At 44.1% G+C, this 18,604-nt stretch overlaps 1 protein-coding gene across 2 annotated transcripts in view; it reads right to left on the reverse strand.

The window, feature by feature from the left end:
- Nucleotides 1-7,584: 7,584 nt before the first annotated feature.
- The window catches only part of DSCAM (DS cell adhesion molecule), a 791,503-nt gene continuing 780,483 nt past the window's right edge, over nt 7,585-18,604 (reverse strand). For both annotated transcript variants that reach the window (XM_071214978.1, XM_071214979.1), the window contains exon 33: nt 7,585-8,556. In XM_071214978.1, coding sequence (XP_071071079.1) covers nt 8,204-8,556 — 353 coding nt within the window. In that variant the 3' untranslated portion in view covers nt 7,585-8,203. The remainder of the gene's footprint in view (nt 8,557-18,604) is intronic.

Genomic DNA, 18,604 nt, shown 5'->3' on the forward strand with positions numbered 1-18,604 from the left:
AGGAGGCAGGGCCTCAACTTCCTACTGGTGTGGCCCAATCAAAGCCCTAATCACAATTTAATCACTCCTAGGTACAGTCCAGTGTACAAACATAATCCAATATCTATTTTTGGAATTCAAACAATATCAAACTGGTACAGGGGCAATGACAAGGCAAACTCAGGCCATTCCAGAATCATGACTCTCATTCCCAGGCATAGGGTGTAATGGGTGTGAAGAAGTTTACTCCATAGGAAGCCAAGTCTGAACTGAGTCTTAAAAGATGGGAAGGAATTATTCAGAGAAGTGGGATGAGGGATATAGTATTTTAGGTAGAGGGCATGCATAAGGGCATGTGTAAAGTCATGAGGGCAGAGAGCAAATACAAGTATTAGAGCCTGGCAGAAACATTGTGTGTGAAGAGAGAGAGAGAGAGAGAGAGAGAGAGAGAGAGAGAGAGAGAGAGAGAGAGAGATGGCAGAAGAGTTGGGGTTGGGGAATAAAGAATTGTTCATTGTGGAAAAGAGCAGTCTAGACAAGTATTCAAAAGCCAGTTGATAAATGGTCTTATATGACATACCTAAGAGTTTTTTTTTCTTTCCTTAAGGCAATGGAAAATCACTGAAATATATTAAGTAATAAGTGATTCAATGAGGCTGGCATACTGGAAAAATTAATATGGGATTTGATATGTGGCAGGATATTGCAATAATACAGGTAAGAAAGGACCTGGACCCAGAACAACCATAGAGAGAAGGAAGCAGAGGGAAATGTCTAGAGAATAAGAAATGAGTTCAGTGGCTGTGGGATGAGGAGGGCTATGGATGGGATGGTAAAGCCATCCATTGGGATAAGGATTTAGGAGGAGGGGGAGAAGCTGGAATCAAAGCTGCGGCCAGGAGAAATGGGGTGGTATAGTGTCATCAGTGTTGTGTAGGTTGTATTTGAGTGCCTAAGGAACATCATTGGAGAAGTCTAAGAGGTTGGTGATGTGAACCAAGAGCCCAGGGCAGATATTCAGGCCAGAGATATGGATTTAAGAATTATCAAAATATAGATGGGAACTGAAAACTGGAGCTAAGATTGTAGATGAAACACTACAATTACCCAGGATGAGAAATAAACAGGATTGAAAATGGATATCCAGGAAATACAAATTTAAAGGAGCTTTGGGGAATGAGAAGCCTAGGGATATAATTGATAGCAGGAGGTGTAAATGAACTGTAAACCAGGGAGAAGACAATTTACCAAATGCTGCAGAAGAGGTTAATCAAGATGAAGGTTCCCAAGAAGCCATTGGATCCAGCCCCAAGGAAGTCATCCTGGGGCCTTGAGGAGAGCAGCCTCTGGGAAGTAAAAGACTGGGAGAAAAACTCCAATGAGCAGTAAATGGGGGTTGAGGAAGTACAACCACAAAATACACTTCTTCATGATCCTGGTTAGCAGGACAAGGGAGACAGAGAGCAGTGGGTCGGGGGTGGGGAAGAGATTTCTTTTTCCTTCATGGGAGAGACTTGAATATCTTTACATATGACTATAGAAGGACTAAAGAGGGGTTTGGGAGTGAGTGAAGGTGAAAAGGTGGAGGGTTGGAGTCCAGAGTTTTAATGGAGACATTTTCCCTACTGCCCTTGTAGGAGTAAGGAAGCATGTAGACTTAGAGGAGTCTGGAGGCAGTGAGTTGAATTAAAATGAAGATGCCTCTCCCTGATGGCCTCTGTTTCTTTGGGTGGCTGTCCTTCAGTGGGATGGGGGTTGGGGAGGTTTCTGAAGGGTTAGCCTGCCCGTGGGGAACTGGATTGTTGTCAGATGTGCTGGCTTCACAGAAGACTCAATTGCAGACTCTGGCTCAGTCCTGGATGATTGATGTTTCAGAAATTCAGAGCTAGGCAGAACTTGCAAACTACCGCACTATGGCAGGAGCAGTGGCCTGGGCAAGTGTGAGTGACTGGGGCGTGCCCACCAGGGGCAGCCCACTAGTCCTTTGTAACAACTGCAACAGCAACAACAAACCACTTTTCTGCTGATTATCACACACAGGTTTCCAGCACAAACTTGGAAATCTGCTAAATGTGACTGTTCAGATAGAACCCTACTTAAAGAGAAGTTTTATCTGGAAGGGCCTGAGGGTAGATTGATTGTTTCATCACCAGAATGTCCAATTTTTTGCAAACTGCAAGGAAGCCTCTATTGCTTGAAACCTGTAAGGAATCAGATTGTTTTTCTTTCTCCCCTCTCCAAGACAAAGATCAAACATAAGACAAGTAGTCAAATTAAAAAATTTATTAAAAAGATTAAGGTAGTCTTTTGCCTTTGACTTGGGGAATTTTCAAAGCATCTCCTGTACTTTGCACAAAACATCTGCTGACTGACATTCATTTTACAAGCATTTTTAAACACTTGAAGGTGTTGGCTCTCACCTGAGCTGAGTGGTGGGAGTATGAAGAAATGAACAAAATGCAGCCCTTTCCCCAATGCACACTTCCAAGGAGCTCAAATCTTTGCCTAATGAGAGCTGATATTTAGAACGGCCTCAGAGATCTTCTGGTCCAACTGGCTGTATTTAGAGAAGTCCAAACCCGGTGGCCTTGCACAAGATTCACGGCGAGTTACTGAAAGTATTGGTGCAAGAGTTGAGACTCTGTGTAGGCTTCTTGGCATTTGCTACGCACCTTGCTAACCCCACATCCTCCTGTGATCCTACATCATTTAACAAACATAATCCTTAATTTGGTAGAATGGTCACCTGAGGCAGACAAGCAGACAAATGCATTTGGAGAACAGTCTTTGACAAGGACTGACACAAAGAGGAATTTCCACTTAGCCTCGCAGCAAATAGCATGTCCCCTTCCCTAGTGCTCTGGGAATCCTTTTGGAAGCGTCTTCACTATGCTTGGTTCAAGGCAAAGAACTATTACTCCTTTTACTGGAAACATCAGGGCTCGGATGCTGAGGGTTAACTCTTGCAACAAGAGTTGGCAGGAAGCCATCCACTAAGTAAAGAGCTTTAAAAGGGAAGCAACATGGAAAGATACACAGGAGGTTCGTTAGGACAGGAATATTCTCTTATCACTTGACTAAACAGTCAGAGGAACAGAGAAGTGTTGGGCTAGTAATACTTTGCAATAAAATCAATTCTAACACTACACATCTTTGCCTGTCTTGTACCTTACATGGTGTGTGCACAGTGTACCTCATCAGGGCCCCTCTTTCTGGGCAATGATCGAGCAACCCCTCACCTTGGAGGGGAAGACGGACGCAGGTGGCTTGGCGTGGTGTGTGGGATGTATTTGATTTGCATTTCATCTCATCTAGTGAGAGCACAGTGGTTGCATGGAGGATCACATTCCTGCTCGAGCTGAGAGTCCTCCTTTCCATGTACCTGGGGGCTGAACGCTGGGCCCGTACCTTAGCACTGTCATCCCAGACACATTTATAAAATATTTATATTTTCGGATCTGGGAAGCTTCCTCTTTTTTTTTTTTTTTAAGGAGGTACCACGGATTGAACCTTGGACCTTGTATAAAGGAAGATGGGAAGTAGACACTCAACCACCGAGCTACACCCACTCCTCAGCTTCTTTTTAATAGACTGCTAAAGTATTTCTCCACAGAATGGCAAGAGGAGGTGCCCTCTATTTAGTGAGGTGCTCGGCCTTTGGGGTAACCTCAGAGGTCGAATGACTGAGAAAACATTGAATTGGCTCCTAGAGAGATGAACTCTTGGACCCGCATGTAGCCTGGTTGGAAATGCTGCCTCCCCTCTGGGATGCCCAGTGGGTACAATATGTGGCAGATCGCCCCCAGATCCTGCTTTCTGTGAGGGCTCATCTGAGGGCTGGTCCATTCCCCTACCCCACATGAATGTATGTCCCAGATCTTTTATTCTCCACAGAAAGAGATTATTTCCATGAGGAACACGGTCTTCTCTGGGGAACCACAATGCCAGAGGTAATAAGCATTGCCTTTTCTTCTTACTGTTGGTTTGAAGTTTCTGGGACACTAAGGGTTCTAAAGTTCGGCGAAGCTTGCCTAGAGAGATGAAACAGGCACCCCTCGCCAGGTACTCCAAGTCCCTTTTTCTAAGTGCTTTTTTTCCTTTTTCCTTTGGAAAGTGAGAGATTTGGAAGAAGAGAAACAGTATTCCCACCAAATTCCAAAATGTTTGGGAGTAAGAGGAACACAGTTGGAAGTCTAAGCTGAAGCTTAGTCCTGCTAGAGTGGGGGAGGGAGCTGGTGTTGCCCAGTGCAGTTTGTTATTGTCAAGAACTGCAAGGGGTCTAAGGATTTACCCCACTTGAAAGCTGATAAGTGGGCCTGCCACAGTTTCACAGGTGCTTAAAGAAGATAGGAGGCTCCTGGATCAGAGAGTAAGGACTTTATTACTCATGGCACAACAATAAACAGAAATCCGTGTTTGCATTAATTCCCCTCAAATCCCTCAGGGTGATGCAGCGCAGTCCAGATGGACACTGTATGCAGTGGGTTTGTGTCACAGCTGAGGAACTCTCAGGTTAGGAAACTCCAATCTCTTAAAGGCAGCTGCTAGCAAATCTGCCCAATCTTTGCCTCAGAAGGAGACATTACTTTTATTTTCCTAAACAGAAAAAAAATCTGCTCTCTGCTCCAGGGAGGGTCACTGTCTCTATCTTCCAGGGCTATTTGCCATACAAAAACATCCTTGAAAAGATTGTGCAGAACTGAAGCTATCAATGCTTCTGCTTAGAAGACGCGCACGAATACAACAGACCTATGGAGGACTGTATCCCAATGGTTATTTCCCAGTGACACATCTGCTGACACGTGGGTGATGCAAGTCAGGTTTAAATCCATGTGGTCTGCAATCCCAGCTCACCTGGGATGAGGGGCTCAGCTGAGATCCTGTTGGGACCTAACTCCTCAGGTTCAGAAATTCTTTATGCTACTCAAGAGCTCTGCTCTCATGAGTCCTCTCCTCAAACAAACAAACATGTACCAGGAAACAGGTGGTGTTTTTACACCACCCTGAAGATTCCTTCTGATTAAAGCTGTTACAGATTGCAACAGCTTAGTTTCCAAGACCTACAGGAAGCCTCTCCTTCCTGGCCATCCTCACTCCACTCCCTCTGTGCTAGGCAAACGATTTTGGGATAATATGTGGAGAGGTAAAGTGGGGCTTAGGAGGCCTGGATCTTTAGTCTTCCAAGGTGACCTTCAGGAAGCTGATGATCCCTTCTTGACCATATTCTTTAAACTGTTAAAGAGGACTTTTCAACCTGGACACACTGTTAAGTTTCCTTCAAACCTAAGGTAAGTTATAATGAACTTGTCCTTGGATTCCCAATGTCATGCCAGTCCCCGGAACCTGTGCACACCCTGCACCAGTTTGGAAATAGAGTTATAGAAGTCGTAGTTTGTGTGGAAGGCCTTGGTCATTTCCTTAAAAACTGCATGAAGCCCTTGGAGTTTGGGTGAGTTAGGGATCATGGACCCAGGTCAGAGAGGGGCTTAAATTGATGGTGGTTTATGGCTTATTTGAAGATAATTTTAAGTAACAGCTTGTTTCCTGTGTCTTGAGATATTATCAAGATACTTGGTAGCAAGCACACAAAGATGATGGTACGCAGCACTTATCCAGTCTAGCTGGGGACCAGCTTTATATCATGTCACTGTCCCATCACTTCCAACTTAACTTCTCCACCCATTTCACCATTTGGATAGTCATATTGGATGTTGGTTTAAGGAAATGACCATGCTGAAACATGAGTCAAATGTGAATTAAACAGAAGGACTGGGCTCCTTGAGATGGTACAAGTGCATTGTGCTCTATGGCTGCCTGCAAAAGAGTTGCCTACATGGAAACCCAGTCCATAGACCCTAAAGCTATTGCTTCAGTTTTAACACTCTAAGATAAGATATAACAATCTGTTTGCAGACTCCGGCTAATAGGGTAAACTCCCAAATCTGTAAACAGTGACTTAAATCAAATTAGAGACAGGCAGAGGTCCAGAGAAAATGAATGATTTTAACTTCCAATAATAGTCTTTCTAATATATCATGCCTTTTTAATCTATGGCTCTGGACCGCTTTGTAAACAGTGTTTCTAGGCTACTGCTTGAAAGGTAGGTAGATACATTTTCTGATACAGTGTTTGCAGTGTTGAACTCACTTTAATGAGCATTTCAAGGCAGAAGTCTTGAAAGCAATCCATTCCAGAGTCATACATGATATAGAATTTTTTATTTTTGCACAGCTTGAGAGAAAAATAAAAAAAGGTAAACCTTTTAAGTTTGGGGAATATAGAATTTTTAGATTGATGAAAGATAGAGTTCTAATTTTTTTCCAGAAAGTAGCATTTCATTTCTTTTGCATTAAAAAAGCAGTCTGTGAGGATGCAAACAGTAAGTTTTCAGCATGGATTAAATTCCAAAAACAAGGCAAGAAAAAAATGCATCTCATATTCACAATTTCACCAGCAGGCGGCCTCTAACACGGTTCTGGACCCACTCTGCAGGCTCTCTGCCTCACTAAATTTAGGTAGGCAAGTGGACCTGCCTGGAAAATAAATGGAAGAATGGGTGAGAGAAAAAGAGAGAGACAAGGAAAGGCATTTCTGAGCATGTAGCCAGATGGTAATAACGAGCTTGTTACTTGTGTGCTGGTGGCTTCCATGGGGTCTGTAGAGAACATGAAGGGAGAGAAAGGTACTTGACAGTCTGTTACCTGCGACTTGGAGCAGCCATAGGTGTTTGATCAAATCCTCTGGTCAATGCCACACCTTGGACATGGAGGCCTGGTTAGCCTTTTGAGGGACATGAGAAGAGTAGGGGTACAAGTGTGGCAGAAGGTTACATACTCTCTTGAAAGCACACTTGCAGGGGTCACAGGACAAGCACGCAGGTGTCACTCTGTGAGTTCCGTTAGAATGAACCACATGGCAAATACTTTAAAATTGAGAGGAAGGGGAAAAAAAGGAGCTTTCAGAACACCACCTACCAGTGACCCTTTTTCCTCTGGGTAGAGGAATGAATTGGAGGGTGCAAGTACTAAGATGGTCTATTGCAAAGGGACATTCCAGTTCTGCTGGAGATGGGCAGGGCATGGGGGGGTAGGATGAGTGGACTTCCTCAGCTCCTCTCTTCCTTCCCCAAGTCTGTTGGGGATAAATGTGGGACTTCAGAATAAGGGGCAGAGAGTAAGTTTTCAGGCTTTGTGAGTCCTGTCTCTGTTGCAATAACTCAACTCTGCCACTGTCCCAATAGAACTTGACTTACAAAAAGCAGTGGGGTGGATTTGGCCTGCAGGCCATAGTTGCCAAAACCTTGGTCTTCCTAGAGGATCAGGTGCCATGGAGAGGCAAGAGTAGAGCCTTGCAAGAAGCATAGAACTCCCCGGCCAACCCCTGTCTATGACTGAGACCAGCCTGTGCTTCCTGCGCCAGTCACTGGCCCGAGAGCTGGACCTGCATCTTCTGTTCTCTGCCCAGGATATTCGAGTCGTTGTTCAGGGGGGGTTAGCGTCTTCTCTGGATTATCAAATTGGGTGCGAGGTTGAGTCCTGGTGTTTGCAAACGCAAGTCTCCTTAGCAGAGCCATCAGTGGGAGTCAAGAGAAGCAGACATCCGAAATAAAGGCAGACAACCTTTTCTTTTTTATTTCGCTTAGACAAAATGCAAAGAGTGTCTCACCAAATTAAAAATTAAACAAAAAAAAGACGACCAAATCGATTCCCCCCCACCCCTTCACTGACGGCACTCATCCTAATTAACAACAAAAGAAGAGCAATTGAGGACCGGTTTCTAATGAGAAAGAAACGTGTGTGTAAACATGACTAAAGTTTCCCCCTGCCCCCAAATCAAGGTTCCTTTTAAATTCACAAATAGGGTAATTTTTTTTTCCTGTTTTCTTTCTTTAATCTTGTGTGATAGAACTTCCAGTCAGAAGGTTTAATTAGTTCCCCCATGCACTTTGTAGAAAATCAGTAAAAATGCAGTAGCCTGTGAAGATCATAAAACTGGACTTCTTTCCCAAAAAATCAGATGCCCAGGCAGATGGAGCTCACACTCAGACAGAAAAAAAGCAGGAGAGTCTTTGCACTGTCTGTGATTTCAGTAGTTTGTTTTTTTTTTTAATATATTTTGTCAATTTTCTTTAATTATAAATATTGGAATTCAGTAAAAAAAAGGTAGCTTTGATTGAATTTTTTTTTAAATTGTATTTACAACTTCTGTCCAGTCATGCTGTTTGTTATACCAGGGTGTAAGATTTTGCGTAGGGATTGTTTCCTTTCAAATGGCCCCGAGAGTCGAGCAGGGACTCCTGGGAGCTGCTCATCTTGGCTGCCTGTCCCAGCTCCGCCCCCTCGCGCTGAGGTAATGTGGCCACGGCCCCGGTCTGCCACGACTGTCCTTCTCTCGTGGAGGAGGTGGAGGAGGAGGCCTCCATGGGGATTGGCTCGAGGACCGTGGGGCGCTTCAGGGTCCGACTTTTCTGAGGTTCCAAGCACGCTTGCCCTAAACTCAGGTCTCTGCTGGTGCCTGGTCCTCCTCGGTTTAACAAAAAGTCCATTCTAAGGTATGGAGGCAAATGTATGAGGTCACCTGGAAGGAAACACAGAGCAGTTAGTTGGTGTCTTCGTTCCGTGGACATTTCTGAGGGCCCCTGTGTGTGCAGGGATAGGCTGGCCCTCGGGGGTGTGAAGACAGAAAGGCATTTCAGGACCCCTGATCAGAGCTCCCCCAAAAGGGAGGGGAAGTCATCCTCACGCCTCTCCAGCCACATGGGAAGAGCTGGCTTCTCTACACTACATCACCTAGGCTATTAAATTAACCAGAAGAAAAATACACATCGCAGGAAACTGTATACATTTGTCATAAACCAAGCCCCGGAACTAATGGAACTACTCAGGGGAGCAGAGGGCCTGACACTGGAATGAGGATGTGGGTGCCCTGGAAGGTTCTAGGCTTACAATTCTGTTCAACTCTGTGGCCTTGGCTGGTTAGTTATCAGTCCCTCTGTGCTCCTTACCAGGACTTGCCTAGCTGCTGAATTTCTCCTTGTCTCTCTTCTGTTTTGGGTTAGTGCAGTATATAGAGATAAGAACTTAGATCAGAGTATTAGTAATTCTACTTCCTTCTCAAGGTCACTAGTTTGGCTTCTAAGGGCACCATGGAGATGCTGCTCAGGTCTCCTCTGAGAAGACCTGCTGCAGGGAGAAAGGCTGACCGGTGGTCTCCAACTGCCCCCCTCAAAGATGCGGAGGCTCCCTTTCCTCTGGTTTGCTCCCAGACAAGAACTGAGCAGGACAGACTTCTACTGCTGCCCCACTCCTTCCCAATGCAGGATTCCTCTGATGGGCAACGTTTTCTCAGGGATGCCTCCTTGGCCTGGTGGGAACCTTCCCGGAAGGGCATTGCAGCCTGAGGTTCTTCCTACCAATCTTTCCCTCCCTTGCTCCTTTCCCAGGTGCCAGACCTGCACCTTCATGTGGAACTCTCCCTGCCCACACCTGCTCCTTCTCACAAGAATTTTCCCCAATACATTTTTTGCACATCTCATCCATCTTGGCATCTGCTTCTTGGAAAAGCTGAACTGATATTGTATCTGTCATCGTCAACTACTGGAATGACTCCTTTGACGTTCCACTATGACCTCTAATTGCCAAATTCTATGGTTTCTTCTTGGTGCCCATCTGACTTGTACCATCTGCAATGTTGGATGCTGTAGATATTCTTTGTTCTCAGAACTCTCAGCTTTCATGACCCTGTGCTCCCCCAGATCTCTTCTGACCTTTTATGACTGCCTCCTCTCTTTTTCCTTGACTGGGTCCTTTCTGCCATCCATCTCCTAAATTCAGGGGTTTCCTCACTGTGCTCTTGTCAGCTCCCTGCCCTGGAGATTTTGACTGCTTACATCATCTCTTTATGAATATCTTTCACATTATATTTTTAGTTTTGCTTTCTTTCCTGAGCCCTAGACTAGAACTTCAGACTCTTTGTTAAATATTTTCATGTGAACATATATTCTGAATTTTAAATGCCTCATGTTCCAAACCCAGTTCAGCAAGGACAGACTCTATTCCCACCCTCACCACCAAATAAATGTTCCTTTCTCCCATTTGCCTAATTGTGTTTACTGCCGTCACCATCCTTCCAGGCATTAATGCTTGAAACTTCAGGGTCCTCACTGATACCTTCCTCTCCAGGTTAATTCTACTTGCAAAAATATCTCTTGAATCCTCCTCACGCTTGTCTTCATGAGCAAGGTTCAAGTCCTTAATACATTCCATGAGTCTCCCACAATGTATGGGCACAATTAGAATCCTGCGGTCAGCTGTACTGTGCATAACCCTGGCTTGAGCTGGAGGGAACCCTGGCTCTAGCTTTCTGATCTTTTAGACATAAGTAGTGCTCATTCTCTAGTCTAGTGCTTCCCAACCTTCTCCCCCTCAAGATTCGTGTAGACAATGGGTATTTGTATGGCATGCTGGGATGAATCTATAAGTCTTGCCCTGGCCATCTTGAGGGTTGAGAGGCTAATCATCTTGACACACCTGTAACTAACTCTTTCATGGCATATCAGGTGGGAAATTCTGCTTAGAGAATGGGCTGAGGCATACAATCCTGGAGGAAAGACAATGACCTTGACAGTGACCTGAGCTCTGAGCACAGCAATGGGATATAAGATAGGGAACAGAATCATGAAATATGAAGGAGGCTAAAGGAAGGTAGCTTTGGGATTGATGACAAGTGGGAGAAGCAAGAGAGAAGGAGGGATTAGGGACAATTCCTTCCCAGCTTTTAAGCTTAAGAAGAGTGGATGGATGGAGGAACCATTAATTGTTATGGGATATATGGGGAAAAGATCATTTTTTGGTGACAAAACATGATTGGTTTGATTTCCAACATGCTAAGTTTGATGTGGTTGAGGGACCCCTTAGAGGAGGCATCTACTGGGTGTTTTTATCTTCATAATATATCTAGGGGTGTAAATTATTCCTTGCTTTCTAAACCTAAAATAACTGACGATTCCTATTTCTTTTTCTTTGCTACCCTCCCTACTTTCCTTATTTCCCCATAAGCCTTACAGTAGTCACCCATGCCTTCCTCAAGAAGCATCTTTGAGCCTAGGACTCTGAAGGCGCAGGGTAGGGGACTGCTAGAATACCTGTGCCCAGTAGGACTGACATGTTAACAAAGTGATGGAAGCATTTTGGGCTTCAACAGTAAATTAAACCTTAGAACCTTATAAAAGGCTTTCACATTACCCACTGAATGGGAATAACCAGTAAAATAGAAGGAAGAGTCCACTCAGTGGTATAGAACAAGAAATAAATAAAATAGACACTGATAAATGCATTTTGTACAATTTAAATGGGTATAAGAGCTTTTGAGATGTTATTACTTTTCTTAGGATTTGTTCCCAGGACAAGAAGAACAATGACCTTATTCTCAGGAAATTACCAAGCAATTTCTGTGTCCTTAAATTACATTGCCATCTAAGTTGGTATTCATGGTACGAAAATCCATTTAGTATTCTCCACTTGCTTTTTTAGGTTGTTTTTATCTTATTATGTGATGGTGAGTAATTATATGATTTCATTAATAAGTGTGGCATTTGTTTTACCAAAATGGCCCCAGCAGCCCTTTGGGATCAGTGGGGCAATGATTCAATGTTGGCTTCCTACAGTGAACAGGAGAAAGGAAAGCCTAATAATAAATGCCCTGCCAATAAATTTGCCATAATGTTCTTATAGAAAGAAATTGCATCATTTGGCATTCTTAAGCAAAGAAATTTTGGTAATTTGATCCCTCTAGACTTTGGCTTAGAAAACATGATGGCCTGACGCTGATCATTACAGAAGCTAAAATGGAAGGTACAGGTATATCCTACCATACGTTCTTGAAAAATGAAAGTATTTAGTTTTTAAAAAAGAAATTTTATTACCCTACTGCCTTTTATGATGGCATTTAAAATTATTTATCTTCATTTATGGTAGTGGATATATTCTTCAATCTTCCCCAGCAGGCGTTTTATTATTTGCAAACAAATATCATGAAAGCATTAACAAAGCTGTCATTAAAAAAAAACAACTGGAAAATTCTTCTGGACAGTGAAGAACAATTTATATGTGAATCAAAGCATCCTAACTAATTAATCTTGAAATTTGTGGGTTTTTATGGATCTAATTTCCTAGAAGCAATTAGCTGTCTTTATTCCTAAGAGACCAATAAGTAAATTATATAAGATTTTCTCTTTTATTTATTTTCATGACTAATAAGACTTTTTAAATCATTTTGTCCAAATAGATGAGAGAATTTTGAAGACAGGGTTATTTTAAAATGTGGGTCAAGAATACCTTATGCTCTTTCTGAGATCCAAGTAAATTTTGAGCACTGGACATGTTTGTAATGTATTATAAGAGATTTGGGGGTAAGCCTCCATCCCAGAAACTCTGCACTGAATGAGCAGGGGCTGTTAAACCCCCCAAAAAGCATCCTGATCCCATATGGACTGCAAGATGGGCAGGCTTTAAATTGGACTTTGAAATCAAAAGACAAAGCCCATGGTATTTGCACCCTGGCTGTAGGATTTCCCACTTCTGATTTGACTAACAAGAGTTAGGATAGCTGAAAAAGATGGGTGAGAAATGGAAACCTTTAATAATAGAGACAGCTCCACATCACATTTTTATATACAAAGGCTATTTGTGTTTGCTTATTGCATGCAGGTCTGCCAAGTGATCTCCGAATGATGCAGGCAGAGCTTTATTAAGTTGTATCATGCTCTAATCAGCTCCTTTCAACAGAGCATGCTTTCTGATTAGCACTCAACATAACCCTTTCAACCGCGTGAACACTGCAAATGAGCTCTCTTAATAATTTATGCACTTATATGAAAGAATGCACCCGAGTAATCAATGAGCTTTGTTTATTAAAGGCATTTTATGTCAGTTGAAATCCCAACCCATGTGCTAGTCCAAATACCAGTGTGGAAACCAGATACTCTAATTGTCAGTCTGGTTCCTAAGTACTTCAGGTGCCTACATGTGCTTGTTACTGCAGAGAGAGGGACTGAAATGGCAAACTGTGGGGGATATTGGATATTGGCCAACCTGCTTTCCTTATCCTTCCAGCCCTCCATCTGCCTGCTTTACCTGGGAGAAATGAAATATCAATTCTGACCATTGATTGTGAGCAGAGGTCTGGATAAACAAAGCCTGCATTTAATCTGACTGACTAATGGTATAAACCTGAGCTCAATTTCTCCTTCATAAATGGCTCTACCATAGAGGGCTGTGGTGAGAATTAAACTAGATAATGCATGCAAAGATTTTACCACATGGGAAGTCAGAGGGCCTGAAAGCATGGGCCAGAGATCTGCCAGGACCTCTTCTCTCAGCCCTTAGTTTCTGTCTGTTTTGGGTTGAACAGTGGTCCCCAAAAAGACCTCCAAGTACTAATTCTTGGAACTTGTGCCTAAGACCTTATTTGGAAATAGGGTCTAGGTGGGTGTGATTAAGTCAAGGATCTCAAAACGAGACCATCCTGATTTGGGGTAGGCACTAATTCCAATGACAGGTGTCCCTGTAAGCACAAGGCAGAGGGAAACTTGAGCCACAGAGGTACAGGAGAAGGCAGAGATTAGAGTGATGCAAGCAACTCCTGGAGCCACCAGAGCTGGAAGAGACAAGGAAGGCTTCTCCCTAGAGCTTTTAGAGGAAGCATGGTCCTGTCAACATCTTGATTCCAGACTTTCGGCCTCCAGAACCATGAGGGAATAAATTTCAGTTGTTTAAGCCACAGAGTTTGTGGTACTTTTAATGTCTGCCCTAGAAAAGGAATTTACTGTCCCTTCTTCTTGGGTAAAATGAGCTCGGGGCGCTTCTCCTACAAAGCTGCACTGAACATTTCCACTGAGTGGCAATGGTCTTTGCTTCCATCATCCAAGGGCAAGGGAGGGAGTTTCTCCCTAATGCTCAATCGGGCAGCCGACACCAGCTGTGGTTATGGTGTCTTCCTGTCCTCTGAGCTCACAGCAGCCCCTTCACCAGCTTGGCTGGTGCTAGCCTGTCATCCATGCTTCCTTCAACCAAGGTTAGACAAAGCCTTCACTTCCAGTCCCCTGCTCCCTGAGGAAGCTGACCCCTGTCCAACTAGTCACCAAAGAAACCCTTGGGGTAGGCTGGACTGGACCTGGACTTGTTGGCTTTGCTGCATTCTCACCCCAACTGGGGCAGAACCTTTGAATACATCAGCCTCCATGGGGGCAAGCATGAACCTTTCTTGTTTTCTCACCACCCAACCCTCGCTAGCTGGCCTGTCTCTGGCCTCTTCACCCACTTGATGCTGCATGAAGGAACAGCTCTTGGGGCAATCAGCCCAGGTGCACTCGAGTTTTCTCAGGCTTTGAAATTACCCAAGACAAGTTCAGCATCCTTTCTGCATTGAACCCCAAAGTCAGCAAGTTGGGTCACCATCCTCAGGAGACTCATCTCAGCACACAACCCCTTGGCTTTCTTGTGTGTTGAATTCCTCATGGTCACAACACTGTCATAACCAAAGCCCCATCTTGCTCTGTTTTCAGTAAAACCAGTTACAACAAAGCTCACTTACATTCTTTGGAAGGATGTACGGCCTGTAGGACTCACTTTCTTCTCTCTGTTTCCCTCTCTGCTCTGTTTTCCCTCTTTCTTTTCTCACTCCATCTCTCTTACATTCCCTCCCTCCTTTCCTTTCTTTCTTTTTTGGTTTGACTCTTTTGCCCTGAAACTTTATTCAAGAAGTAAGAGACATAGAGAAGGGGTAAATTGTGGCCTCGAGAGGGTGAAGGTAGGAGAGTGCTGAGGAGAGAGCTGAGTGCAAGACAGAGGCCAGAGCAGGACTATCAAGGAAAGGGTGTGGGGGTGAAGGAGTAGAGCAAAAGGGCAGGGCAGTGTGGGGGAGGGAAACAGTAGAGAGAGAGAGAATGGGAGAAGGAGAGAGGAAAGGGAGGGAAAAGAGGGAGAGAGGGGAAACGAAAAGAGGGAAAGAGGGGGAAGGGAGGGCAAGGAGAGAGGGGGATGGGGAAGAAAGAGGGGGAGGGGAGGGATGGAGAGGTAAAGAGGGTGTAGGGGAAAGGGGGGAAGGGAGGTGGAGGTGGGGGGAGAGAGAAGGAGGCGGGGAGGGGGAGGGAGCAGGTGAGAGAGGAAAATGGGAGGGAAGTGAGCCGAGGCTGCTGCTCTAACTCATGCCTTCCAGGGTAGAGGGAGGCTTTAGCCATTATTTCAATCTTACACCTTATTATTTGACATAATGTTCCATTTCTCATCCTCCTGTCACCACCCTCTGGGGACCTCTGGGCCATTAATATCACCAAAATTCAGATTAAATAAGCCAGCCTTGGTTGCTCCCTCTGTCTCTAGCCATTTAGAGCATGAGTGTCACTAAGGCAGCCTTCCTCTCTCCAGCCCTGCGCACATCAGCAGAAATGGGCTCACAACCGGTCACCCCCCACGGAAGGCGTGCTCAAACTACAGCTCCCCCGACTGCAGGAGAACTGCTCCATGAGACCTGCCTCGTTTCAGCTGAACACCAGGAGATGTCCCCTTCCTGGGCAAAGTTTCCTGGACTTTCTCAGCATTTTCAGACTGACACACAAAGTTTGAATGTATTTCAGCTTTGGAAGAAGGATGGCAAAATCAGTACAGAAACAGAACAAGAATGAATCAATTCAGAAAATCTATAATGGACGTGCATTGCATTATTCTGTTCTTAAACAGTGGTTCCTGCTGTTTAGCATGCACCTCAACGGAGGAAAAAAATGCCTGAAGTCTAGATCAGCGGTTCTTCACCGGTGGCATGTGGTTGTCACAACTGGTGGAGGGGGCTGCACCTGGCCCTTGGGAGACAGAGGTTGGGCTCTGCTCTACATCTCTAATGTATCAGATACTTCACCACTAAGAATGATCCTACCCCAAATGCAAATGGAGTTGCTTTCAAAGAATCTTGGTTTAGACTATCAAAGTTCCTAATTTCAAGTGGATCATTTCACTTTAATTTTCCTGAGAAAACAGAATTCTATCAGGTTCAGGCATCATATTTCTCAGCCTCAGAGTACTAGTCCCAAAGAAGTTATGGGCTGAGTTGGTCAGAGGGAACATTAAAATATGGGTCCCCTGAGTAGTCGCTGGAAGGTGTGGTGGCCTGAAGGTGTATCCCAGAAAACATATTCTTAAATTAAATCCATTCCTGTGCCACGTGAACCCAGTACAAGTAGGGCCTTTTGATGAGGTGACTGCAGTTAAGGTGTGGCCCACCTCAATCAGGATGGTCTTAATCCTATTCCTGGAGTTCTTTATAAGAGAATGAAATGCAGACAGAGGAAGGAAGCCACAGGAAGAAGCTGAAATCAGTAATACCCAGAAGAGAAAGGAACGACCCGGAGATGTTGCCATGTGCCTTGCCATGTGATAGAGTTGTGAAGGATCACGAGAAGCCAGCCCCAGAATGCTGGTCTTCTGGAAGAAAGCCTCACCTTGATTTGGAATTTCTTTTAGCCTCAAAACTGTAAGCTAATAAACACCCCATGGTTTACCAACCCCTTTCATGGTATTTGCTTAAGCAGCCAAGGAAACTGAAATAAGAAGGCAAAGACCCAAAGTCCTTCTCCAATTTAACTTGATGAGAAGGGAATTTAGAAAAATGGAATGAGAACTGGTTAGAAAATCCAGATCTTCGCCTTGAAGTCCTGCCTGTGTCTCTGGTTAGTTCTAGGACCCCTTCATATTTTAGTGCTCTTGTCTTTAAAGACAAAGGACCCTGATAATATCTAAGGGAACCATTGTGACCAAAAGAGCCTTTCTTATGCTCTGAGCTAGCTCACCTGTGAAAACTTGGCTGAGCACATCTGTTCTGGGGGTTGGAGGATTAGAACAAGGCAAGCAAATGCACTCCTGGGGCCCTAAAGTTTCAAGGTGCATTGCAAGATCCCCCTTTCTCCTCTGATGTAATACTTTAGTAGTCAGAAACTGAAAACCTGTGAATGTTTTCACAACAAATTCACAAAGAATGAAAATGAGCCACGGTCCCCAGGGTTTTAACTCTCTTCTGAGGAGACATGAAAAGATGCTTTCAATCAATTTCTAACAAGGTTTGATATCTATGCTTGGAAGGAGCTGAATATTGATGCAAAGGAAGGAGTAAATGAAGCTGGCCTTGAGTTCTAGCAATTTCAATAAAAACCAGAGCAGCCAGACTTACAATGCCTCTACAGTGTCAATGGTGAGTTACCAGGGGAGAGTATGGTCTGCCAATTAAGGGGAAACCAGATCTAAGGCTTTTTTAGCTTTACAGTAATGTGGCAGTATGGTAATGAAGACTTGTAAATGAACCTCTCTTGGTAAATGAATCTTCACTCCCAGACAGCAACCAGGAAAAACCCTAAATAAATAATGTGAGATCAATAGAAGAGGTTCATGTACGTGAATTCTAGTACGATTCTTGGCTTGTTACCTGGGAGGCCTCATGCATTTTTAAGAGCTCATGGACATGGTGATCCTCCTACCCTCCGGTGAACTTTAAAAACCATACTCAAGTATTAAGGAGAGCCTTGAATTTGCTGCTGCTCATGATTCTTCTGAAATAAATCTGAATAGAAGCAGGATTGGAAAATCTTCCCCAGCATTTAAGCAAGCTCAGAATCCATTTGCAGGCACTTTGGAGCTCCCACAGGGAAAGACCACTGAGATTCAAAGATGCATCTGGTTCCCACATAAGACATGTGGGGAACCCCACACTTGGGGACCACCTGAGGAGGAACCCTGTCTGGAGGGTTATACCTGCTCTGCCTTGAGACTAGCACACTCATCTCAACAGCCGGGTGCATCCTGAATTCCCACAGAGGGAAATGAGCTAAATTGGAATGGGAAAAATTCCAGGAAGAGGAAAGATACATTTGTGGATGGATATTTATAGGAGGCCAAGAGGGTTGGAACCTGGAGATCAGAGGTAAAGGCTGGTGAAAATGACGAGACCCCATCTCTCAGTGCCTTGTAGTTCTTTATCCTAGAGCAATGGGAAGCCAGAGAAGGAGTTTAAACAGGAGAGGGTTGATGATATCACTTGCAATTATGGCTTTTTTCTTCCCAGGGTACATTGGAACTTGATGCCAGCTGGACCAATATTAGGACACAATGAAAGATAACCTTTGCTCTTGTAGTTTTTCATATTCCCAGCATCTTCAGGGGGCTTTTGGCTTGTAACAGTGTTGAGCTGGGCTGTGTGTGTCTGCATGTGTGTGTGTGCTGGGTAGGGAGGGGGCCTCATGAGCAGGAGTCATTGCTCTGGATTTGGTCTTGCTTCTTGGACCTCCTCAAGACTTACCTGTTCTGTGTCTTCAGGACCCTTTTGTCTTTTTTCTATGATACCACATGCTATTCTGACAAACAAATGAGAATTATGGGAAATGTTGGTTTAATATAGTCACACTTTTCTGTCTTAGGATACCTGGTACAGAATCTTTTTACATAGAAGATAGTCAATAAATGTGTGTTGAGTAAATGAACATAACATATTTGTATTTTAACAAGACCTTTTTCCAGATGCAGTGAACTTTCAGTTCCTATGGTGAGCTGTTTTGCTTTTCACCTACAGCACTGGAATCTAGGAC

This window comes from Dasypus novemcinctus, chromosome 4 (genome assembly GCF_030445035.2).
Source record: "Dasypus novemcinctus isolate mDasNov1 chromosome 4, mDasNov1.1.hap2, whole genome shotgun sequence".
Classification (NCBI taxonomy): domain Eukaryota; kingdom Metazoa; phylum Chordata; class Mammalia; order Cingulata; family Dasypodidae; genus Dasypus; species Dasypus novemcinctus.